This window comes from Lagenorhynchus albirostris, chromosome 2 (genome assembly GCF_949774975.1).
Source record: "Lagenorhynchus albirostris chromosome 2, mLagAlb1.1, whole genome shotgun sequence".
Lineage (NCBI taxonomy): Eukaryota > Metazoa > Chordata > Mammalia > Artiodactyla > Delphinidae > Lagenorhynchus > Lagenorhynchus albirostris.
In genome coordinates this window covers 151,516,686-151,542,414 of record NC_083096.1, presented here as the reverse complement: position 1 = coordinate 151,542,414, position 25,729 = coordinate 151,516,686, and the positions used below count along the sequence as shown (strand labels likewise).

At 45.6% G+C, this 25,729-nt stretch overlaps 2 protein-coding genes across 5 annotated transcripts; one reads left to right on the top strand and one right to left on the bottom strand.

Moving 5' to 3' along the window:
• TMEM269 (transmembrane protein 269) lies at positions 1–25,165 on the top strand. Of its 2 annotated transcripts, none has more exons than XM_060140335.1 (6): positions 1–220; positions 4,869–5,007; positions 8,681–8,778; positions 9,473–9,616; positions 10,254–10,454; positions 23,703–25,165. In XM_060140335.1, the coding sequence occupies exons 2-6, from the start codon at positions 4,916–4,918 to the stop codon at positions 23,780–23,782; spliced, it is 615 nt and encodes a 204-aa protein (XP_059996318.1). In that variant the 5' UTR covers positions 1–220; positions 4,869–4,915; the 3' UTR covers positions 23,783–25,165. The 2 variants fall into 2 exon arrangements, with proteins under 2 accessions (XP_059996318.1, XP_059996317.1); XM_060140334.1 differs by lacking the exon at positions 23,703–25,165 and adding an exon at positions 12,981–14,295.
• Positions 18,413–24,842, bottom strand: SVBP (small vasohibin binding protein). 3 transcript variants are annotated; one of them, XM_060140339.1, is made up of 3 exons: positions 24,798–24,842; positions 23,939–24,113; positions 18,413–18,837 (listed from the first exon to the last, which is right to left on the bottom strand). In XM_060140339.1, exons 2-3 carry the CDS (start codon positions 24,050–24,052, stop codon positions 18,751–18,753), a joined length of 201 nt encoding a protein of 66 aa, XP_059996322.1. In that variant the 5' UTR covers positions 24,053–24,113; positions 24,798–24,842; the 3' UTR covers positions 18,413–18,750. The 3 variants fall into 3 exon arrangements, with proteins under 3 accessions (XP_059996322.1, XP_059996321.1, XP_059996323.1); XM_060140338.1 differs by lacking the exon at positions 24,798–24,842 and adding an exon at positions 24,407–24,697; XM_060140340.1 differs by lacking the exon at positions 24,798–24,842 and adding an exon at positions 24,476–24,697.
• Positions 25,166–25,729: the final 564 nt, after the last annotated feature.

Here is a 25,729-nt window from a genome sequence, read left to right as displayed (position 1 = left end):
ACCTAGGGCTCCCTGGCAAACTGAGGCCCCTCTTCCTGCCAACTAAAGCCCCGTGGCCCCTCCCCTGCCCCTCGGGGATTGTGAGCTAACAGCCGAGGGTGGGTGGTGAGAGGCTTGGGACGGCGCGGCTCTCCCTCTCCTGGGCTGGCCCCTCTCCACCGCCCAGGAAGCGGGGAAGGAGTGCGGGCCCCCACCCCATCTAAGAATGTCTGGTCCCCAGGTAAGCAGCCGCAGCGTCGCACGCGCCTCCCCCAGGGTGCTGTCGGTGACCACGGCCCTGGGGGGAAGGAGCTGTTCCGAAGCGCGGGCGCCCAGCCCCGGCTCCGTCTGGCTCCGTCTCTTCCATCTTTTCGCCTGGGCGTCGTCGCCATCGCTGTTGTCCAGGACCGACGCGGCACAGCCAGCAGGGGAGGGGCGAGGAGGGGAGCGCCGGTGTCTCCAGCTCGGACAGACCGGCGTCGGGAGGAGGCCGGCTCCCTGTCGGGCTGTTGGCCTCTAGGGTGGCGGGATGGATTGGGGGCAGCCAGTGGGGGGCGGGGCGTTTCTAACTCGAGGGGCTGTGCGCGTGGCTCACCGCCCGCGGGGGAGCGCCGCCTGGGGCCTTCTCGCTCCAACGCTGCGCGGGTTTCCAGGCAAGGCACCGACTTCGCCACGCCTTGCCTCTCCTGAGAAATCGCCGGGTCCCACGCAACTCTCCTCTCTTCTTCCGCTAGCAGCCCCAGCGTCGGACATTTCTGCTCGCTCACCTCGTTCTCCTCACTCACCAGTCTCATGGCTGGTTTCCTTTTCTTCAGCCTCTCCCCTCGAGACCACCCTCCACCCCCAACCCACATCTGATCAAGACACCCCCTTACCAAATAAACATCACTGCCCGCCCAGCGGCAAGGCAAGGTCACAGCAGCTATCACAACTGTGGCCTCCCTGCCGGCTTTGCCTCCCGGCAGCCCTGTCTCCCTGAGACCCAGCCTCCTCATTGGGCTTGCGCCCTTGCAATTTCCTTTGCCAGGAAGCACCCCCCTTTGTTTATGCCCGGAGACCCTCCGTAAATATCACATTGGCCAAGCCTTCCCCTGCCCCCACCCCAGACTTAGTCTTCCCTGGACACCCTCAGCAACGGGATATCCCCTTGTCCAACCAGAGTTGCCACACTGCCGTCACCGTCCCTACACACATCTGCCTCCCCTACCAGACTCCCAGCCTCCTGAGGGTGCCCAGAACACACAGGCCTGGCGCACAGCAGGCATCGGCAAATAAAGCTCATAAACGTTGGGGAGATGCTGGGTGTGCTCAGGGGCTGGATTGTTCACTTGAGAAGGCTTCTCACAGGACAGACTAGACAGGCTTGGAGTGATTCCGTGCAGGGAGAGGATCTCGGGCAAGCACCAGAGTGCTCTATTAATTTAACAATCATTGAACAACTTCTGTTGTCAGGCCTCATGCCGGGCACAGGGGACCTCGGTCGGCACTCAAGTTCCTTCCCCTGTAGTACAGAAGGAAGACCACATAGGCGGTGCCAATACAGAGTGCCAAGTGTCACGCGGCGAGCACAAGCAGATGTGGCAGTGCAGAGGAGGAGCAGCTCAAGACTTGAGGGGGTGTCAGGCTTCCCAAAGAGGCCCACCACCCAACCCAAGACCAGAGCGGGGCAGAGAAGGGGTCATGGGGCAATGGAGAGAGGTGGCTGAGAGTCGAGCAGGCTTCGTCACGAAGGGCTTGCATACCACACGAAGGAGCTGGACTCCATCCTGAGGTTGTTGGGGAGCCACTGATAGCTTCCGAGGAGCCGGGGAGTGACGTGAGCTAGTCTTGCAGGCCACTGCTGGGCAAGGCCTCAGCTCTGACCCCCTCCTCTGAGACGCCTCCTCTGAGCCCCCTGACAGGCGGGGCCCCTCTTCTGTGCTCCCTCAGCAGCCTTGTCACCTCCTCTTTTGTGCAGGGTTGAATGCCTCTGCCAGACTGAGCTTTTTGAGAGATGAGACCAGGTCTTAATCTTCTCTGTCCCAAGACCAAGTGCTGAATGAATGGATTTTTCCCTTTTTCTCTAAATTTCAACAGCTCTTACTCTCAGCTCCACATCCTTCCATACCTGGGGCCTGTGCTGCAAACGGCTTTTAATTGGGAAAGAGGAGGCCCAGTTCCAATCCCAGCTCCACCATTTGCTGGAACAAGTTGCTTAACTGTTCTGAAACCTCAGTTTCCCCATTGTTAAGATGAGTTACCACCATGAACTGTCTGTAAGTCTCCACAGGCATGCATGAGTCTTGTTTTCCTGAACAGACTGTAAATTCCATGGTCCAGGCAGGGACCAAGGGCTTTCCCCAGCACCTTGCTCAGTCTGAGCTTACAACGAATACTACGATCAGTCCTGTTGGTTGGTAGACAGCAGAGTACACAGGAAAGAACACTTACGGTGAAGTTGGAAGTCTTGTTCTGCCACTTCCAGTGTGACCTTGAACAAGGTTCTTCCCCTCTCTGAGTCTTCTTTGCCTTACCTGGCAGACCTCACAGGGCCGTTGGAAACCACAGAGGTGAAAGTGCTTTGTGAATGAAAGAGATACTATAGTAGACAATTAATTGCACATTAATTAAAAAAAAACCAGGGACTTCACTGGTGGCTCAGTGGTTGAGAGTCCGCCTGCGGATGCAGGGGATGCGGGTTCGTGCCCCGGTCCGGGAAGATCCCACATGCCGCGGAGCGGCTGGGCGCGTGAGCCATGGCCGCTGAGCCTGCGCGTCCGGAGCCTGTGCTCCGCAACGGGAGAGGCCACAACAGTGAGAGGCCCATGTACCACAAAAGAAAAAAACCCAAAAAACCAAACCATGTAGTAGTATAGATGAGGTGTGTCTCGTACTTGGTGGACACACCCCAGGTATCTGCTGACTGCCTCTGAGATGCTGGGATGCTGCTCTTCCAGGTGCAGACTAGGCTGGAACAGAGGTGCTTGGTCTTGCTCGGGTCAGCCCTGAGACTCAAGACAGACCAGGAGGGAAGGGTTGATAGGGAGGGAGCAGGCATCCAATCCTTTGCCCCCCTCCCATCCCAGATTTCTCGGACTAGCATTGCTTCCCTGTCTTAGGTTTTGAGGGGACCTGGCATGACAAGGTCTCAGGAGTCCCAGTGGCTTTGGCATTGTAGCTACTGATACCCTTGGTGAATGAAGCTGGCCTATGGGAGCAGTTAGCTCCACCGTGCTGCCTGATAAACTCCCAGCCCCAAATTCCAAGTCCGGCCCCCTCTCAGCCTCTGACATACTGGTGGCAGTATTTATGGGAAAGGACCATGATTTGTCTTAGCTCTTGCCCAGACCAGAAGGGCCTGGGGCTGTACAGAGGGGCTGTATGGAGGCAGAGTCTCAGCTTCCTCACCTCGAAAATGAGTGGGGATTAAATGAGAAAACACCTTGGAACTTGTACATTTTACTCACGTGCAGGATTGCTATTTGTGGGTAGTGTGTTTACAACCAGTGGGGCCTCCCTGTTTCAGAGAACGCTGGGGCTCTTTCTCCAAAAGAAAGTTTCACAGACAGTGTATGTGTAAGGAGTGCACATGTTTGGTCTTAGAGCGAAAACGGACACAGAGAGACTGTGAAAATGGCCAGGGCCAGCTGATTCCCTGCTGCTGAGAGAGGCTGAGGGAAGGGAGGAGGCCTGGGCAGGGCCTACTCCTGCACGGGGAGGCCGTAGCTGCCCAGCCAGACTGGCCATCCGAGCTCCCTCATTGCCCGCACAAACCTCCTACCCCACAAACCTCCTGCTGCTGAGATTATGCCCCCTTTAAGAAGCACCAGATTTAGAATCAAACAGGAGGGATTGGGCTTCCCTGGTGGCGCAGTGGTTGAGAGCCCTCCTGCCGATGCATGGGACGCGAGTTCGTGCCCCGGTCCAGGAAGATCCCACATGCCGCGGAGCAGCTGGGCCCGTGAGCCATGGCCGCTGAGCCTGTGCGTCCGGCGCTTGTGCTCCACAACAGGAGAGGCCACAACAGTGAGAGGCCCGCGTACCGAAAATAAATAAATAAATAAATAAAACAGGAGGGATTGATTCTCCTCACCTAATGTGTGACTTTGAGCAAATACCTCCATTTCTCAGGACCTCAGTTCCCTTATTCATGAAACGGGGAGAATTATAGCACCATCTCCTAAGGTTGTCAGGATCAGAAGAGAGAACGTGGTGGGAGTGCCATGTGAATTATTTAGCGCTGTCCATATTCATTTTCTGTTGCTCATCTCTTCCCCTGTTAACACTTGGGGCACCTCAGCCACAGCCCTGTCTTTCTGAGGGAGTGAGCGTGGCCTCCAGGACAAAGGAGCCTGAGTCTGCAGTGGGCCCTTTGTGCTTCCTTCCCTTCAGGTGGCCTCTCTCCCCCTGGGCCACTCCTGGAGGTGAGGGGGTTACCCCTTCCCAGTGTTTTTGTTCCTGTGGGGCTCACTCCAAAGTATTAAAAGTAGCTTTATAATTAAAAAAAAAAAAGGAGGGCTCATTTATGATAAAGGTCTCTATGACAAGGGCTCATCTCTCAGATGGGGGAAGGGCGCATACCCCTTGGACCCTGGGCCATGGGAGTGCCAGGAGGGTCAGCATATGGGCTAGAGGGAGGTCTGTGCTGTAGGGCAAGGGGTGTAGTCATAGAGGGGTGGAAGCTATGGTCGTGCTGGTTCACTCACTTTGCTATTGAACTTCCCCAGGCGCTCATCTTCAGCAACTTTATCTTACCTCCTGGGTCTCCTCCATCTACCAATATGAAACCATGTTGGGAGGGCGCAGCTCTGGGATGAGGTCTAGGGGAACAGGAGCTACTGGGTCCCTGGGAACCTCTTTTGGGACTCTTTGACCTTGACAACCCCTTGTCCCTCTCCCCTGGGCCCCAGGTCAGCACACCAGTTTCTTCCTGACCAAAGAGCAGAGCCACGCCCAGATGAATGAATTTTCCTGGAAGGATGTTGCCAGTGCCTTGTCCGTGGCCAACATGATCCTGGGGCTCTTATCCATCTTCTGCAGTTTCTGCAAGTAGGTCTGGGGCCCAGCAAGCTCTTAGCCAAGAGCTGGAGCCAATGGCATGAGGGAAGGAGTGAGGAGTCTAGAGAGCCAAGCTCTGAGGCGTACAGATCAACTGGGGGCAGGAGAGAGTGCAGTAGGTTGGGAGTCAAGGGGTCAAGATCCTGGCCTCAGTTCTACCACCAGCCTGATATGTGACCTTAGCTAGGTCATATCCTGAGCCTCAGTTTCTCCATCTTTAAAACAAGCAGCTCACACTATGATCTCTATAGTTCCTTCCAGCTATGTCAATCTAGAATGGTTTTATGAGAAAATCAAGAGATTTTGAGATTTCTGTTCTGGTAGCCTTTGCACAATCCTTGGGTAGGCAGGCGACCATTAAATTTTTTTGATTGTTAAATTAGAGCATATGATCCGGCAGAATATTTGAAATTAGCACTGTTCTGGAAACTCTGAGACATGTATATGGCCCCCCCAAAAAAGCTGTAGGCAAATTATGTTTCTATAAATTGAATCATATTTCAATGGCTTTGGGAAATCAGCTCTTTAAAGATAAGTCCTTTATAATGCAAATAACATACTCCTAATCTGTTTGATTCTTTATAACCATGACCAAGTGACTTCTCTGGATCTGTTTCTCAACCATAAAATAAGAGGATTTTACCTGATTATGTTTAAGTTCCCTTCCAGTTTGAAAATTATATGATTCTCTAAGTCTGGGTTTTTGGGGTCTCATAAAGTGGGGCATACCTGCAGCAGAAAATCGCTGTCTTCTTAGTTCAACCTAATCTTCTAGGAGTGTAGTTTTTATGCCATAATAGTGGGCCCAATTCCCTTTAGACACATAGGTATGGGTCTAAACAAAGGAAATACTAAGGTTGTTTGGGGACAGCTGAGGTCTGGGGTCAGGCTCTCTGTTTGCTTCTGCTGGGCCACCCAAGCATTGCAGTCAGGGTGTCAACTTGCGTATGGCCTCCTAGGGCAGTTTGGTCTGAGATTGTGGTAGCTGATTTCAGGAGTCTGGGAGCATGTGCTGGAAAGAAACATAGAATCCTTGAATGTAGGGTCTGAAAGGTATCTTAGAAGTCATTCAGAGCATCAAAATACATGAGACAAAAACTGATATAACTACAAGCAGAAACTGATGACTGTATTATCTTAGTTGGATATTTCTATACCCCTTTATCAGTAATTGATAGATCCAGCAGGCAGAAAATCAGTAAGGATATAGTTGAATTGAACAGCACCATCAATCCACTGGATCTAATTGATATTTATAGCATACTTCATCCAACAGTAGCAGAATACACATTCTTCTCACGATCACCAAGATAGACCACATTCTGGTCTGTAAGACATACCTTAACAAATTTAAAAAAATAGAAATCATACAAAGTATGCTCTGAGGCCATATGGAGTTAAACTAGAAATTAATAACAGAAAAATAACTAGAAAATTCCGAAATAAATGGAGGTTAAACAACTCACTTCTAAATAATACACAGATAAAAAAGGAGTCTCGAGAAATTTTAAAAAAATATTTTGAACTAAAAGAACATGAAAATACAACTTATCATAATTTGTGAGATGCAGTAAATGCAGTACTTAGAGGGAAATTTATAGCATTGAATGCATATATTAGAAAAGAAATCTGCTCTGTAAAAGACCACATCAAGAGAACTAGAAGACAAGCCACACACTGGGAGAAAATATTTGCAAAAATACATCCAATAAAGAACTACAGTCCAAAATATACAAAGCTTTACGCTCATCAATAAGAAAACAACCCAATTAAAAAAGGGCCAAAGACCTTAACAGACATCTCACCAAAGAAGATATCCAGATGGCATTTAAACATATGAAGAGATACTCCACATCATATATCATCAGGGAAATGCAAATTAAATGGCAATGAGATACCACCATACACCTATTAGAAGGACCAGAATCCAGAACACTGATAGCAACAAATGTTGCTGAGGATGTGGAGCAACAAGAACCCTCATTCATTGCTGGTGGGAATGCAAAATGGTACAGCTACTTTGGAAGACAGTTTGGTGGTTTCCTACAAAACTAAACATACTCTTACCATATAATCCAGCAATCACACTCCTTGGTATTTATCCAAATGAATTGAAAACTACGTTCAAAACCTGTACTTGGATGTTTATGATGTTTTATTCATAATAGCCAAATCTTGGAAGCAACAAAGATGTCCTTCAGTAGATGAATGGATAAATTGTGGTACATCCAGACAATGGAATATCATTCAGTGTTAAAAAGAAATGAGCTATCAAGCCCTAAGAAGACATGGAGGAACATTAAATGCATATTATTAAGTGAAAGAAGCCAATCCCAAAAGGCTACATGTTATATGACTCCAACTATATGACATTCTGGAAAAGAAAATATGTGTCCAAAAATATGGAGACAATAAAAAGATCAGTAGCTTCCAGAGGGGTTTAGGAAGACATAAATAGGTAGAGCACAGAGGATTATTAGGGCAATGAAAATGCTCTACATGATATTATAATGATGGATATATATATATCATTATACTTTTATCCAAAACCATAGAACGTATAACACCAAGAGTGAGCCCTAAGGTAAACTATGGACTTTGAGTGACTACAGTGTGTCAGTGTAGGTTCATCCTTGGTATGTACCAAGGCCAGAATGCACCATTCTGGTGAGTGATGTTGATAATGGGAGAGGCTATGCATATGTGGGGCTAAGGGGTATATGGGAATCTCTGTATTCCTCTCAATTTTGTTGTAAACCTAAAACTTCCCTAAAAAAATAACGTCTTAGAAAAAATGGAAAAGAAGGAAGATCTAAAATCAATTATGTAAGCTTCCACCTTAGGAAACTAGAAACAGAAGAGCAAATTAAATCCGCAGTAAGCAGAAGGAAAGAAATAATAAAAATTAGAGCAGAAATCAATGAAATCGAAAACAAGAAATCCATTAAAAAAAATCAATGAAACCAAAACCTGGTTCTTTGAAAAGATCAATAAAATCAATAAACCTCTAGCCAGGCTAACCAAAAAAAAAAGACAAGACACAAATTACCAGTGTCGGAAATGAAAGTGGAGGAATCATTACACGGACATTAAAAGCATAGGAAAGGAATATTGTGAACAGCTCTATGTCCACAAACTTCATAGCCTAGATGAAACAGACCAACTCCATAGAAGATACAAGCTACCAAAACTGACCCTAGGAGAAACAGATAATCTAAATAGGCCTATACTTATTAAATAAATCATTTGGTACAAACCCTTCATTTTATAGATGGAGGAACAGAGACCTAGGAAGGAGGAGTGGTTTATCTGAGATGGTTGTAGAGGCTGGACTAAGGCCTAGGAGCCCCCTTGCCACTGAATGTGCCTGGAATTTAGAACTGAAAGGGACCTTGGTGATTGGCGAGGGGGTTGAGGGCACCCCTTTAAGACTGTGGGTTGAGAATGAGTATGGAAGGGATGTAGATATGTGTGAGGGTGTGTGTGTGTGTGTGTGTGTGTGTGTGTGTGTAAAGCAGCACATATCAGAAAGGATGTGAGTGTGGGGAACACGTAGGGGTGTGTGTATGTATGCTAGCGTAGGAAGCATATAGCGGGAGGGGGGTGGAGTCCAGTGGAGACTGTGAAAGAGCCGCCCTTTGGGGCCTGCTGGCCTGCATTTTAGGAAGTCCCCCTGTGCCTCCTGGATGCTTTTGGTCAGCTTTCTATTAGACATGGCTATCGGGGCAATGACCAGACACCTCAACATCTGCTCCACATCAGGTGAGTCCAGGCCTCAGACTCATAATCCCTGACCCCAGGAGCACCCATTCAGGTCAGCTTCTCCATCCTCTGAAATACAGCAGGCTTCCTTGAGTCACCACTCCTGTTCACATCCCTCTGAGTGTAGCAGAAGCAGCCCTTGAACAGGAGTTTGTGAGCCCCACAGTCTAGATCTAGCTCCTCTGCTGGTTCGCTTATTGATCGCTGGCTGTCTTTGTCCTGGCCTTCAGTGGGCTTATCTGCCCCATCTCTCTCTTCAGGGCGGATCTGGGAGTGGGAGTGGTGGTTGTGGTCACGGGGGAGTGGGGAAATGAAAAATTACCCCAAGCAGAGCTGCTGGTTTAAAATATGACAAAATATTTCCATGCAAGATTTTGCTTGAAAAAAAAGGGTTCCACAGCTTATCGATACGTTCCCAATTGTGGTCCAACCCTTGCATGTTAAAGGATGGGAAAACTAAGACCTCGACAGGGAAAGACTTGTCTAAGGCCATGTGGTCAGTTTGAGGCAGAGCCAGAAGGAGATCCTAGTCTTTGATCAACAGGCCCCCCTGGGGAGCAGCTGTTGCCCTCTGGCCCCTCAGGGACCTGACAAACAGGATCCCGCTTGTCCTCACTCCAGCTCCCCCACTAGAAGGGACTAAAGTATAAGACATATGAGTGTAAGTTCTTCTAACCTTGGCCTTCTGGAACAGGAGCCAAGCTGAATGACTTTGCTGTCTTCACCACCTTTGGCCTGGCCTCAGCCCTGCTTCTAGGCATGGATGGGCCTCTGAATGGCTTCCTGGCCATCATCTATGTGTTGGCTATTTCAGTCCGCCTCTGTTTCTATTCAGCTGGTGAGTGGAAGCCAGCCTTATGGCTGAGGGTAGGGAACCATGGAGGGGAGAAGCTGTTGGATGCCGGAAGCGTGAGGTGCAGTAATTGACTCCTTTCCTTCATTTTACGGAGACCCCCTTCCTTCCTTCTCCCCTGCTCTGGGCCCACTGGAGACTGAAGGCTGCATTGGCAGAGACCTGTTCTAGGGGGCGGGAACCCTTGGTTCTTGAACCAGCTGTGCCTTTTTCTTGTAGTGTGACCTTTGGATGGAGCATGAATTCACAGACTCTAGAACTAGAGGTCATACTCCAGTTTCCCATAACAGATGGAGAAACTGAACTCTGGTGAGGGTAATTACCTTGCCTAAGTTCACAACGCAAGGGATTGCAGATGCAGACAGAAAGATCTCAAAGGACCCCTCTACAGAGGCTTCCTAGGGGCCAAGGCATAGGCCTGGTCCTTGCTGCCTGCTCTACCTTGAGGATCTAGTGCAAAACCCACATATCATCTCTAAATAACTAAGTGCTTTCTGGCTGGCCACTGCCCTGGGATTAGGGGATTTGGAATGTGGGGCAGGGAAGACCCAAAGAGAGAAGGGCTTCCTCTGGTGGGTGCTTTAGAGCAGTGAAGCAAACCCCATCTTTTCTTTCCCTGCAGGCGTTCCCTTCACATACAAGGGTCTACCCTGCCCCTATGCTTCCTGTGTTTTGGCCTCCACCTCCCTCCTGACCAAAGGCAACACATTCATTCTCTCTTGCATGGCCACATTCATGATTCTATTCATGATGGACGAGAGCTACTACCCACATGACGAAATCCTGGAGTCTGAGAACTGGAAAAAAATGGTCTATCTGGGAGGTGAGTGAAAATACTGCTCTTAAATGTCACTAGTGATCATTTATTGTCACTGCTGCTCATTGCTACCCTGTACCTCGTCCCCACATTCCCCCTCTGTTTCACCCTGCTTTACTTTTCTCCATAGAATTTATCATCACCTGATGTGTATTTACTTGTTTGTTGTCTATACACACTAAACCTGCCCACCCCCCCATAGAAGATTCTTTTTTATTTGTGCTATAATTCCTAGTACCTAGGATTGTGCCAATCACATAGTAGATGCTCAATAAATATTTGTTGGATGTCACTAAGTTCAATAGAAATTTAGGGAACACTGACCATATGTGAGGTGCTAGGAATCAAATTGGTAAACCAGACAAATACTTCCTGCCTCAGGATTTACAGTCCGATAGGGGAGACAGACACCAAACAAATCATGGCAGAAATAACTAAAAATATATAGTTTTGATGTGCTGTGAAACTATAGGGTGCTCTCAGAGGGCATCAGAGGGTGACCTAATTTAGACTGGAATGCCTTAAGGATGGGAAAGGATCCTTAAGGAAGTGACATTTAAACGAAATCTGGGTTAAAGTGGTCAAAAGGTAAAAACTCCAGTTACAAGACAAGTTCTGGGCATGTAATGTACAGCATGGTGGCTACAGTTAACAATACTGTATTGGCTTTTTGAAAGTTGCTAAGAGAGTAGATCTTAAAAGTTCTCATCACAGGGAAATAATGTGTAACTATGTGAGGTGATGGATATTAAGTAAATTTATTATGGTTATCATGTTGCAATATATACAAGTATCAAACCGTTGTTGTTACACTTTGGACTAATAACAATGCTATATGTCAATGATATCTCAATAAAACTGGAAAAAAATTTAAAATACATGAAAACTGCAAGATGATTGGCCCAGTGGTGGGAAGGATGGTTCAGAAAAGGAAACAATTTTTGAATGCTCTGAGGCAAGAACAGCTGGACGCATTAGTGCACCAGTGTGGCTGGACTTGCTGAGAGAGGGCTTGTGACAGACTGAGGCCAGCGAAGTGAGCAGACTGGGCAGGATTGGGGATTGGATCCTGTAGGCAAATGACAAGCCTTTGAAGGGATTTCTGAGCCACAGTTTTAAACGATCACTTGGACTGTAATGAAGAGAATAGATTGTAGGAGACTAAGAATAGAAGTAGGAAAACCAGCTTTTTGTCAGATGAGAGGTGATGGTTGCAGTGGAGATGAAGAGATTTGGCATAAATGTCAAAGTGACATAGTTAATTCATATGAATTGCATTTCCATCAAAGTATTACCACAGTCAGGTTGGTAGGGATTTCGGTTGACATTTGTAATTGAGTTTGATACGGTAACACAGGGACAAAGTTGGTTTGGTCAACTTTGAAGCATGCAAAGCTAAACTCACCTGTCATCTAAACTGGCCCTGTGTGGGGCTAGCTTCTGCTATTAAATCTCACATTGTTACTTGTTCTCCAGACTTCTGCAACAAAGTTAAAGGGGAAGACTAACATCTCACGTTTGTAGTACTTCCATAAATTTCCTTCACACATTACCCACTCAATCTCATTATGACAGAGGGTGAGAGGCATCATTATTCCTCTCTTAAGGTAATAAACAGGCTTTTAAAAGTTAGGTGACTTGCCCAAGGTCACACTGCTGATAAGTGGCAAAGTATGGACTTTTCTAAATCCATGTCTTGGGACTTCAAATCCCATGTTCATTCTACTACATCACAGCGGTATCCATTACAGGATCACTCATGCATTTCCATTCCAGAGGAGGCAGGACAACCAACAAATCTGTATTCCGGGGGGTAATAACCAACTGTCCTAGGCAGTTAGAATATTATAAGTGTCAGTGTAGGGAACTGTTCACTATTCAAGTTTCCAGGCCCACCTTGCAAGCAGGCCTTTCTAAGGATAGCAGTCTCAGGCCTGCTATGTTAATTCTTTTCTGCGTGCATAAAATATTTTATTGACCCTTATCTCATGTTAAACTTGAAACAATTAGGAATATTTTTTTTCTTTGTTTTTTTTTCTAACAAGAGATCTGGGCAACTCAGATTTATTCTTGGCTAAGACTGACTTCTGATCTGAATTTGACAAAATGGAGCCTGAGATTGCATTAGATTGTAATTGTCTAGTTACACAGGGACAAACTCTGCAAAGGCAGGGATCACGTGTCATTGGTTTTAGTGTCTTAGGCTCTGTGAGTAAAAACTGAAGGCCAAGGCTTCCCTGGTGGCGCAGTGGTTGAGAGTCTGCCTGCCGATGCAGGGGACATGAGTTCGTGCCCTGGTCCGGGAAGATCCCACATGCCGCGGAGCGGCTGGGCCCGGGAGCCGTGGCGGCTGAGCCTGCGTGTCCGGAGCCTGTGCTCCGCAACGGGAGAGGCCACAACAGTGAGAGGGCTGCGTACAGCAAAAAAACCCCAAAAAACTGAAGGCTGGAAAGATGGGAATGGGAAGTACAGGGTGGAAAATACACATAAGACAGCTTCATAAAAATTGAGTGTTTGCCTTTTCTCTTCCAGGTGTCATCATGGTGTTTTTGTCTCCATTGTCACTAACTGCTTTTTACTGCCTGATGTGGTCACTCTCCTACATCTTCTTTCCAGATGCTCTGTGGCACAAGGCAGCACGTCTTAAGCAGCAGCACCGAAGACACTAAACAGCCTTACGCACTCCCGCTGGCCTCTGTGGGGTTTCTGCCAGCATGTTGGGCCAAGCCTCGCCTTACCCTTACTAAATGTTTCCTTGTCCCTATGTTGTGTATGTGCTAGATACATGTTGCCTTGAACAGCAAACCACAGTAGGGCCAGCGGCCTATATACTTCTTCCTCTTTATTCAGGGTTCTGAATCTCTTGGGGACGAGTTGTTTATGTCATACAGAACAGAATTTTTTCCAAGATAAATTTGGGCTGGGCTTGAGTTCCATCCCTGTTACCAGCTGGGTGAACTTGTGCACTCAGGTTAGTCCCTTGGAAATGAGTGAAACCTTTCAGAGTTGGTCTAGCCTCCACCTGGGTCCTGCCTGAATGTAATTACTCCAGTGGTGAGGTGGGGCTTACTAACGCGTTTCTTAAATTTACAGACTCTGGCTCTGTAGCGCGGAGCTGATAGCAGCCAATCACATTGCCCAATTTGTGTGTAGGATTTTGTAACTTAAAATTCCATATTTCCACAATCAAAGCTTCTGCCTTTTGCTTTGTTTAGAGATTAGACACATTGGCATCCTGAGGCCATCGTCTGGTCTCCAGGATCTCAGTATGTGTTCTTTTCCTAAGCTCTAAAATACTAAACTCTAGATATTCAAAGGCCACTTCATATTCTAAAATCCAAATTGAATAGAAATAAAATTGTATGCAGCCCTAAAGAGGCACCTCACAAAGAACTCAGGCCCACTGAAAGCCATGCCCCCGGCACTGCCTCTGGACTTTCCATCTCCAAATGGTGAACCAGATTATTGGCTTAGTTCCGCCCCTTCCTCAACTAGGGCACCAGAGCACCTTTACCTCGGGTCTGACTTCTTTTGCTTTTCTTTTTCTTTTTTTTTTTTTTTTGCGCTATGCGGGCCTCTCACTGTTGTGGCCTCTCCCGTTGCGGAGCACAGGCTCCGGATGCGCAGGCTCAGCGGCCATGGCTCACAGGCCCAGCCGCTGTGTGGCATGTGGGATCTTCACAGACCGGGGCACGAACCCGTGTCCCCTGCGTTGGCAGGCGGACTCTCAACCACTGCGCCACCAGGGAAGCCCGGATCTAACTTCTTGAAGTTTGCAGAACAAAGTGTATGGCAAATATGCATTAAATCTAAAATTAAATGAAAAATAAAAGTCCAATGAAGTCCACATTGCTATTTGACTCTAAAGGAACAGACTGCACCCTCCTCTTCTCCACGGCTTTCTGTTTGTATCTCTGTTACACCATTTGTATTTTTTTCATGGTTAGATGAATATGTCTGTTTCCCACTAGACTTTAAGCTCCTTGAGTTTACATTTTCATATTTCTGCTGCCTGCCACAGTGCCCCACACTCAAAAACATTTACTTTGTTGATGAATTGATTTGGTTGTGCATTCTAGTGAGTTATATACAAGGTTACTATAATGTAGTAAGACTCTTACAAATATACATGGGCTCAGACATTTTAGTGTGATGTCCTTCAATGCTGAACCCTCATTTCACTGATGCTATCCTTCATCAAAATATTTTAGGAACTCCAGGTTGAGAAATGTCTTCACATAAGCTCTTAGAGGCCAGCACCTAGCACAGTGCCTGGACATAGTAGGTACTCAAAAAATACTTATTTTACTCTGAACCAACCAAATTTAGTCCAAAAACCTAATATTCAATATTAGCCAATGATGTCCTTTTTTTTTTTTTTTTTTTTGCGGTACGCGGGCCTCTCACTGTTGTGGCCTCTCCCGTTGTGGAGCACGGCTCCGGACACGCAGGCTCAGCGGCCATGGCTCACGGGCCCAGCCGCTCCGCGGCATGTGGGATCTTCCTGGACGGGGGCATGAACCCGTGTCCCCTGCATCGGCAGGCAGACCCTCAACCACTGCGCCACCAGGGAAGCCCGTGATATCCTCTTCTTAAACCAAAACCACATTAGCTATCAGATTTGGCCTCAAATGATTTTTGGCTATATCTAAAACTTGAACTACATTCAAAGGAAAAAGATGCAATTCTGAAAGAGGATTTCCATGTCCATTTTGAGCCATAGCAGCAGAGCTAAAATAAATATGTAGACTTCCAAGAGGACTGCTTTGAACGGGAAAATACACATTTGATTGTATAAATTGTACTTTGTTTATAACAATAATAATCATACTACATTGCCTCAAAAAAATGTTTAGGTTAGCAATATGAGGATAGTTATAGGTCAGCTAAGAGCCTCTTGACTTAACAGAGGGACGTGTGCTTCCTTCTACCTATATGAAAGTAAGGCTACACTTCTACTCTGGCTCTGGGGTCTCAGGATGCCAATGCTAACCATTCAATGTCTTTACGTCCTTAGTCAGGAATCAAAATAAAAAATAGAACTAAAATAGAACTTGTTATAAAATTAACTAAATAAATAAAATAGAATATTCTAACATATAACAGATCTTAGGAACAAGTGGGAAGGCCAAGACTTAGAAAACATACTTCTCAAGCATCTTTTCTGATAACAATGGTATGAAACTAGAAATCAACTACAAGAAGAAAGGTGGGAAAAAAAATCACAAATATGTGGAGACTGAACAACATGCTACTGAACAACTATTGGGTCAACAAAGAAATCAAAGGAAAAATAAAAATTATCTGAAGACAAATGAAAGTGAAATTTTGACATGCCAAAACCTGTGAGATGGGGGCTTCCCTGGTGGCGCAGTGGTTGAGAGTCCGCCTGCCGATGCAGGGGAAACGGGTTCGTGCCCCGGTCTGTGAAGATCCCACATGCCGCAGAGCGGCTGTGCCCGTGAGCCATGGCCGCTGAGCCTGCACGTCCGGAGCCTGTGCTCCACAATGGGAGAGGCCACAACAGTAAGAGGCCCGCGTACCGCAAAAAAAAAAAAAAAACCTATGAGATGCACCAAAAGTGGTACTAAGAGGGAAGTTTATAGTAATACAGGCCTACCTCAAGAAACAAGAAAAATCTCAAACACTCTAACCTTACACCTGAAGAAACTAGAAAAAGAAGAACAAATGAAGCCCAAAGTCTGCTGAAGAAAGGAAATATTAAAGATCAGAGCAGAAATAAATGAAATAGAGACTGAAAAGACAATAGAAAAGATCAATGAAACTAAGAGCTGGTTCTCTGAAAGATAAACAAAACTGACAAACCATTAGCTAGACTAAGAAAAAAAGAGAGAAGGTAATGATAAATAAACTCAGAAATGAAAGAGGAGAAATAACAACAGATACCACAGAAGTACAAAGGATCAGAAAAGAATATCATGATCAAGCTATACATCAACAAATTGGACAACCTAGAAAGAATGGATAAATTCTTAGAATCATATAGTCTTCCAAGAGTGAATCATGAAGAAACAAAATCTGAATAGATCGATCACTGGTGCAGAGATTGAAACAGTAATCAAAAACCTCCCCCAAAACAAAATTCCAGGGCCAGATGGCTTCACAGGTGAATTCTACAAAACATTCAAAGAATTAATACCTATCCTTCTCAAACTATTCCAAAAAATAGTTGAAAAGGAGGGAGCGCTTCCTAACTATTTTACAAGGCCCACATCACCCTAATACCAAAACCAGACAAAGAAAACACACAAAAAGAAAATTACCAGTATCACTACTGAACACAGATGCAAAAATCCTCAACAAAATATTGGCAAACCAAATACAACAATACATTAAGGATCGTACACCATGATCAAGTGGGATTTATCCCAGGGATGGCAGGATGGTTCAACATGCACAAAGCCATCAATGTGCTACACCACATTAACCAAACGAAGTATGAAAACCATATGATCATCTCAATAGATGCAGAAAAAGCATTTGACACGATTCAACACCCATTTATGATAAAAACTCTCAATAAAGTGGGTATGGAAGGAATGTACCTTGACGTATTAAAGCGCATATATGACAAACCCACAGCTAACATTATACTCAATGGTGAAAAACTGAAAGCTGAAACAAAAGCTTCATGAAACAATATCCTTACCACATGTGCTATTTTACAATCTGTTCTATTATTTCATTAAAAAGAAAAGCTGGTCACAATTTATTCAACTGATTTTACAACCACCTACAGTTTGCAATACTAGAAAACTTCTCTAGGATGAACTATAACCAGGGCTGCGACATGTTAATACAAGCAGTTCCCAACTAAGGATCAGAATCTTTCCAACCAATGCTCATATATTAATTGGTTATTTGAAATTTGAAACATATCCCATTAAGTAAGGTAGTTGGGAAGGAAAGTAATATTTACTGAGTAGTTATTAAATACATTATCTTACTTATTTCTCAATGAATGATCTTGAGAAGAAGAAAATATTATTCCATTACACAGATGGGAGAAGAGTGAGGCTTGGAGAGGTCAATAACTTATCCAATGCAGTAAAGATGGCTCTTGACCCCAAGTCATCTGACTCCAAAAACTGCTCTTTCTAGCATACTAATACATCATTTCCTTAGGTTGATGACAGCTTACTCCAAACCCCCATTTCTCCAAAACACAAAACTGAAAAATCTGCATTCAACCCAAATTCAGTAGGATCCTATAGAACCTAATTACTACTTATGGGGATAATCTATGTAGAGGTAATCCTTGACTATAACTTAGGCTCTCAAAACACATTCTCCACAGGGATAGCAAGCTCCTTAACTCCGCAGTTCATTCCTAAAACAAACACAACAATGGGAACAGAATTCTCAGTGACTTCAGAGCAGCAGGGAGACAAAGGAGATGGGAATTGCTGGAGATATTCCCAGCACCACTAGGGAAAATACAGGCATTTCCAGTGTGGAGGGTAATGGAGGTGGCAGTGTTGGCTCTTGTGCCCTCACTGAGCGATCTGCCTCATTTCCATATGTGTTCTGCTTCTAGGCCTGATAAGGTGAAAGATGAAAATGAAAAACCAAAAACTAAAATGGAAAACCAAAAGCGCCTCACTCCCCTCCCCCTGCTGGTACAAGCCTGCCACTAGCTGTCCACATTCATAGAGTGACAGGAATCCTAGCTTCAAGCCTCTAACCTGAGTTGTGGCTCATCTGGGAGCAGAGGCCACATATTTATACCCGTGTGGCTAAAACCTTAGGGTCTGCAGAGCTTTAGGCCCAGGAAGAATGAAATCTGGAAGCAGCCATGTTCTCTCTCTCCTCTCCTCTCCGCTCTCCTCCCGAAGGAGAAAGGGTCCCCTCTGCTCACCTCAACTTTGCCTGCCTAGTAAGTTCTTTTGGACTCCACCATCTATGGCTAGGCGCCCCAACCCTAAAGTATGAGCAGACAAACACCCTATTAGTATTTTATTTGTAGTTTTGGAGATTTACAGTTTCACAAGAAACACTGATTTTTTTTTAAAAAATAGAAAAAGTTAAAAAAAAAAATCTATTGTCTTGGAAGAACAGAACAAGTCTCTTCAGCAAGCAATGGGCCAATTCAGATCGGAGGAACTAGTGAAGTAAGTTAGATATAGGAAGTTCCGATTTATCGTTTCAGGAATAACACAAATGTCTTCTTGTCCAGTTGTGTAAGGCTCCAAATGGGCCATCTCAGCTTAAGACTGGTAACACACAAACAAAACACAAACAAAGCCTCCAGGGTCCCATCGAGTGTGAACGCAGGGGTGGCTCACTCTCCAGGAGGCTGCATCTGTTTACAGAACTCATCAAACTGCTGCTGCTCCAGTTCTGTCATGACTCTGTTGAGGGCATAGATCTGAACGGGAGAAAAGACATGTTAGCAATGGAGGCAAATGCTTAGTGTATCTTCAGACACAAGAGGCTGTGTCATTTGAAAATGCCAGAACTGCATTGGTAACGCAGGGGCAGGAGAGGCAGACAGTAACTCCACTGGGGAATCAGATAAGAAGCAGTGAGGCAGGTGACTGATCAGACCTTTAAAGGATCGGTAGGATTTGAACAGGTAGAGACTGGGGAAAGGACATAGGTGATGGGGGAGTGGATATTATGATTAAATAAATATAATGCAAAAGTACAGCATTAGTTCTGGAAACTTCAAGTATGCTAATATGGAAGATATCATGGGGCTTCCCTGGTGGCGCAGTGGTTGAGAGTCCGCCTGCCGATGCAGGGGACACAGGTTCGTGCCCCGGTCCAGGAAGATCCCACGTGCCGCGGAGCGGCTGGACCCGTGAGCCATGGCCGCTGAGCCTGTGCATCCGGAGCCTGTGCTCCACAACGGGAGAGGCCACAACAGTGAGAGGCCCGCGTACCGCAAAAAAAAAAAAAAAGATATCATGGAATGGGGTTTGGGGAGCTGGAGAAAGCAAGAAAAGTATGTTAGGGCCTTAAATGCCATGCCAAGGAATCTGGACTTTATCGGGCTGACTCTGGAGAGAGAAGTGTGCAGGGAAGCAAATTGATTATATCTGTGCTTTGAGAAAGAAAACTGGAGACCATGTGAGAGATGGAGTTGGGGAGGAGAAATTATAGGCATTAGGAGACACCTATTACAATAGTCCGGGAGGAGATAGTAGGAACATGACCCAGGGCAGGCAGTGGGGTGGAAAGAAAACTGTGAGAGACATTCTAAGGTGAAAGGCAGGGTGTCTACCTTATTGCTCACCTTGCAGTAATCAATTAATCCACCAAGGGAAGAGAAACAACATAAAGCTTCCACATTTGTATAGAAGAAAAAAAAGAAGGACCATGTTTGTGTGTAGGGGATAAAACTTGAGTAATCAAAAAGAAGGGAAAAAAACCTGAGAAGTGAGACAAATAGAAAATACAAAATAAGAGCAGAAATGAATGAAAAAGCAACCGAATGTACAATAGAGAGGATCACCAAAACTGCAAGATGGTTCTTAGAAAATACTAAAGAAAACCCTGCAAACCTCTGACAAGACAGGTCGAGATGAGAAGGGAGAAGGCACAAACAAACATTATTAGAATTTAAAAGAAGCCATAATTACTGACACAATGGAGATTAAAACAAAACTTATGAACTCTGTGTCAATAAGTTTGAAAACTTAAATGATCAAAACTGACTAAATAGAAAGCTTGAATAATCCTACAATCTTTTTTTTTCCCAATTTTAAAAAATTTTGATAAGATTCTATAAGCTTGGGACTTCCCTGGTGGCGTAGTGGTTAAGAATCCACCTGCCAATGCAGGGGACATCGGTTCGAGCCCTGGTCAGGGAAGATCCCACATTCCGTGGAGCAACTAAGCCAGTGCACCACAACTACTGAGCCTGTGCTCTAGAGCCCACGAGCCACAACTACTGAGCCCATGTGCCACAACTACTGAAGCCCGCGCACCTAGAGCCTGTGCTCCGCAACAAGAGAAGCCACTGCAGTGAGAAGCCTGCGCACAGCAACGAAGAGCAGCCCCCACTCGCCACAACTAGAGAAAGCCCACGCACAGCAACGAAGACCCAACGCAGCCAAAAATACATTAAAAGAAAAAAAAAATCTATAATCTTTAAGTAAAACGGAATTCCACACAGTGATGAAAATGTCTCAAACAACAACACAAATGATTCTCAAAAAGCATAATACTGATAGTTAAAATGGTCAAGTTTTATGTATGTTTTACCATAAAACAAACAAACAAATAAATAAATCTACATGGTTAAAAAAAAAAAAAAAAGATGCTGAGTGAAGAGAACCAGTCACGGAATACGGTAACATATATAAAGTTCAGAAACATGCAGAACTAGACAGTATAGTGTTATGCTATAAAATATTATTTAGGGGTACGCACAGAAATAGTAAATTAATACAGAACAGCAAGGGAGTGATTAGCATGAAATTAAGGACCGAGGGTACTGCTAGTGGGAAGGCTGGGGACATGACCAGAGTGAGGCCTGAAGGGCTTCTAAGTTACTGGTCATGTTCTATTTCTGTAGTTGGGTGTTTGTTTTATTCATCTTCTTTAAGTGCACAAACACATTTTATATATATTATTTATATGTATTATATAATTAAGAATATATTAAGTATGGATATATTTAATATATTAAGTATTATAAGTATTATGTATTAAGAATATATTAAGTAATTCATTAAGCAGAGAAAGAAGAGACTCAAAATGGGTCAAGGGTCCAAGCCAAGGAATGAGACTTTCAAGGACAGGCTCACCAACAGTGCCAAATGCTGCTTCAGCTGCCAAATGGGCCTCTGTTCCCATTCACCCCTCTCATCTCTCCTTCTCATCTCCCTTTCTGGAATGTGGCATCTATACAGAACTGAAGGGAAACTGTGTCTCCGCCTCCCCACAAGGGCTCTTGTCACATTCCTATCTTAGGAAACTGCATTCCAGGCAACACAGACAAAACAGCAAGGCAACTGTGGGGCAAAGCAGGGAGCAGGGGAGAAAGCCCAGAGACCTGTTTAGATGGCAGTCCTGCCCCTCTATCCCTTACTACCTAGGAATTCTGGTCCCAACACTTCACTTGAAGTGAGGATAATACTTTCTACCTCACAAGCTCATGTATGTGGTATCCCCCTTCCTTATTCCAGGAAGGATTTACAAAGGTCAGAGTGGGAGCAACAATAATGTACCCTGGTGTGAGGATTACATGTGGTGATGCATGTGCCTGGCACATCTGAGGAGCTCAACAAGGGCCAGCTGCAACAACAGTGCAAGTCCGGTATGACATCTTGGCAAATCAGCACAATTCACCTTCAAGTCCGCACAATGAAAACACAGTGACTCCTGATAACAACCAGTCGCTGCCATTTCTGAGCGCTTTCTCTGGGCCAGGCACTGTCCTATGTGTTTTACATACATTTCTATTCCTTACAACAATCTTGTGTAATTGATGTTATCATCCTCATTTTACCAAAAAGGAACTGAAGAACTGAGGTTCAGAGAGGTTAAGTATCTTGTCCAAGGTGACCTGGGAAGAACTGGAATTTATGGAGGAGTTGGGGTTTGAAGTCAGACAAGTAAGTGTAACCTGTGGAACCTCACCGGCAGGGTGTCAGTAAACACATGAACAATGTCCTCAACAACATTATCGCTGCAGTGTGCACAAAGGACAGTTTCCTAGGGCTGTTTCTTACAGCGGCCCTCCAACTTTCACCAAAGTGCTGAGCAGTAAAACTGTCTGGGGGCCTGTGTCCAGGTGAAGATGGGGAGGTGAAGGAAAGAGGGGCACAATCTGTTAGAACCCAGGTCCACAGCTCTCAGACAGTCTGCCTTAATCCAAAGGCAGATTTCAGTTTATGGATTAATTTCAAACACACTATTAAGTTTACTTATTATGTTTATGTCAGCCTCCCCCGCTGAATGCACGCTCCACAAAGGCAGGGACTCCTCTGTTCCTACAACAGTGCCTGGCATGTAGTAGCAGTTCAATATTGTGAGTGAATGGATCAGATTAACAAAAATTTAAAGTCTGACACTATTAAGCATTGGAAAAGAAGTGAAGAATGAGAACTCTCTCACGCTGCTAATGCAGGTGCAAACTTGTACATCTCTCTGAAAACAATTTGGCAACGTCTAGTAAATTTGAAAATGTACCCAATAATTCTACTTCTAGTTACATATGCCCTTCAGGAATTCCAGCACAGGTGCCCAAGGAGACATCTAAAAGTTTTTCACTACACCATTGGTTGTAACAGCAAAAAAAAACCCTATAAATTATTTAAACATCCGTTACCAGAAGACGGGGTAAATATACTAAAGTGGATTCATAAGCTAGACTACTATTAGCAGTGATGAGGAATAAACTAGATTCTTACTTACATTAACATGAATAGTTCTAAAAAACATAAACAAAATAAAACACGTGGAATTAGTTTAATATAAGATTTTAAAACACAAAAGAACATTTTATATTGTTCAAAAATATCTACTAATATTTGAGTGTAAAAGTATAAAAAAAAATAGTGGTTGCCCACAGGGAGGGGAAAAGGAAATGGAGAAAGGGGACTTCAAATTTTTATGTAATTTTTACTTATCTTATTTAAAAAAGACTCCAGGCAAATATGACAAAATGTTAAACACTATCAATCTGGGGTACTGAGTACCCAGGTGTTTGTTATAATATTCTGCTTTTCTGTATTTTTAAAATTCTATAAAAAAAGAAAAGAAACAAGCAAAAGAAATAGAAAGAGGGAAGACTGCGGGAAGCTTTTTCCTGATATTAAATGCTAAAATAAAATATTCATGTAAACACTCAGGTTGATTTTTAAGTGCAGACTGAACAAAGGAACATAGTGTTGGGTGTAGAGCTTGGGCCTCTACTTCACAATTAGGAGGAGCAACTCTCCAGGCCAAATCCAGGACATCTGTACTAGGGTGTGTGACACTTGCTCTCTCTCACTCCCTTACAGGACCCCTCCCTTACATGTCCCTTCTTTTTTTTTTTTTTTTTTTTTTTTTTTGCGGTACGCGGGCCTCTCACTGTTGTGGCCTCTCCCGCCGTGGAGCACAGGCTCCGGACACGCAGGCTCAGCGGCCATGGCTCACGGGCCCAGCCGCTCCGCGGCATGTGGGATCTTCCAGGACCAGGGCACGAACCAGTGTCCCCTGCATCGGCAGGCGGACTCTCAACCACTGCGCCACCAGGGAAGCCCGTCCCTTCTCTTTCTCCTTTCTTCCTTCCCTCAGGTCCTACCACAAAAGCTCTGCGCCAGGAGTCATCTGGAGGCTATCTGGTACCGGTCGGGGTTCTGACACTTGGCATGTGACTCTGGAACCTCAGTGATCTCCTCTGGAAACCTAGGATAACACCTGTTTTGGCTGGATTGGCTGGAGGCAGGTAGGGCTCCCCGTCACAGCTCTCTCTCTCTATACCAGCATCATCTCCAGCAGACTACAGGTATACAGGCCCTCCTTACTCTCACCTCTGCTCTCTGTCTTTGCTTCAGCTCCTGCTGGGCTGATTTCTGCTTGGCCTTCTCAACTCTGCTGACAGCCTCTTTAACTTTGGTTTTTTCTTTACGTGCAGGTGGATCCATGACTTGGCTTCTGTATACTTCTTAGTCAGCTCCGACCTGGATGGTACAGAAGAAGGCGGATCTAAAAACAAAAAAAGAATGAACGAACGAACTTCCATTCACTAATGCCCTACCTCAGCCCCTTCCTTTGGCAGGGGAGGCAGACGGGCCCGGGGAAAAGGGAGCTGCATTGGAGGAGTAAGACCTGAGTCCCACTGCCACCACCTCGCTGGGTGTCTCTAGGCAAATCTCCTCCCCACTCTGAGCTTTAGTTTCCTCCGTCTGCACAATGGGACAACAGTCCATCCCCTGGCCCCCTCCCACGAGCTGCCGTGTGAGCACCAAATGCGAAGAGCCCTGTGAACGGTTTCCTACACTGTAGCGCGCTGCATCCAGCGTGGGACTGCCATAATTACGAGGACACCGCGACCCAGAGGGACCGACCGGCCGAAGTCTCGAAGCGGGTGGGCGGGGAGCCCAAGACTCGCGCGGCCTCCAGCCTCCGGACCAGGGCTTTCCCACCTCTGCCCTCCCAGAGGGTTACGGCCCGCTCGGCCCGAGGGGCCCGCCCTCCGCCACCGCCCCGCCCGGGCCCAAGCCCGGCCCCAGGAGAGCTCCCCTCCCGCCGCCGCCCACTCCCGGTCCAAAACGGCGGCTGGAGGCGGGCGGCGCTCGGGAGTCGGGCGGCGCTCGGGAGTCGGGGCCTTCCCTCCCGGGTCTCGGGACTCGGACAAGGGCCCAAGGGGGAACCCCCGCCTTCCCCTACCTCCCAGCCTGCAGTACGAGCCTGCCGCGCCTCGGACTGGGCGGGGCTGGGAGGTGGAGGGCGGGCAGGAGCGTCGAGGCCCCGCCCACAGGAAGGGCCGCGCGTGCGCGGAGAGCGTGTCTGGACGCGCCGCATCGGTGCTGGTGCTGGAGCTGGAGCTGGAGCTGGAGCTGGGGCAGGGTCGGGTGGGTACCAGTAACAAAAGCTTTTCCCGGGAATACTTTCTGGGACAGACGCTAGGCTTTGAAAGGTGAGATCTGAAACCTGGGACTAGAATTGTAACCCTCTGAGCCTCAGTTTTCAATTCGGAAAGTAGGGATGATGATTGCTGCATTTTTAAAAATTATTATTATGTAATTTAGGCAGTAAACATGGTCTATTTTTGCTTCTTTCCAATAGAATACATTTGATCACTTTTTTTTATACAGCAGGTTCTTATTAGTCATCAATTTTATAAACATGTGTATACATGTCAATCCCAATTGCCTGATTGCCGCCTTCTTGATTCAGAAGCTTGTTAGGAAGATCAAGTGAACTCCTGTTTACCATAGTGCTTTGAAAAGGGAAATCGTGATGGAAGTATAAATAGCCAATATAAACAAAGAGAAATGTTCAAGTTCACTGATAATCGATAATTTTAAAATTACAATTTTATAACTATTCACAATAATTTTACAAATTGAAATAGCTGGCTATCATTTTTCATTTATTAGATTATCAAGGATTGGACAAAATGGTAGATAAGTACTTTGACAGCAGAAATCTTGTACAGTCTAATAATAACGACAATAATAACTACCTCTCTTCTGGACTTATATTACAGGCACTGTTCATAGAGCTTCACATTTATTAACTCATGTATTCCTCATAATAAGTACGTATAATAGTGTGAATATATAATAATATACTATTATTGTTCCCATTTTACAAAT

Coding starts and splice junctions, on each gene's coding strand:
- TMEM269 (XM_060140334.1), top strand. CDS start 4,916: ATGAATGAATTTTCCTGGAAGGATGTTGCCAGTGCCTTGTCCGTGGCC. Junction 5,008..8,680: donor ATCTTCTGCAGTTTCTGCAA/GTAGGTCTGGGG, acceptor CCTGCATTTTAG/GAAGTCCCCCTGTGCCTCCT. Junction 8,779..9,472: donor CAACATCTGCTCCACATCAG/GTGAGTCCAGGC, acceptor CTTCTGGAACAG/GAGCCAAGCTGAATGACTTT.
- SVBP (XM_060140339.1), bottom strand. CDS start 24,052: ATGGATCCACCTGCACGTAAAGAAAAAACCAAAGTTAAAGAGGCTGTC. Junction 18,838..23,938: donor AGCAAAGACAGAGAGCAGAG/GTGAGAGTAAGG, acceptor TCTCCCGTTCAG/ATCTATGCCCTCAACAGAGT.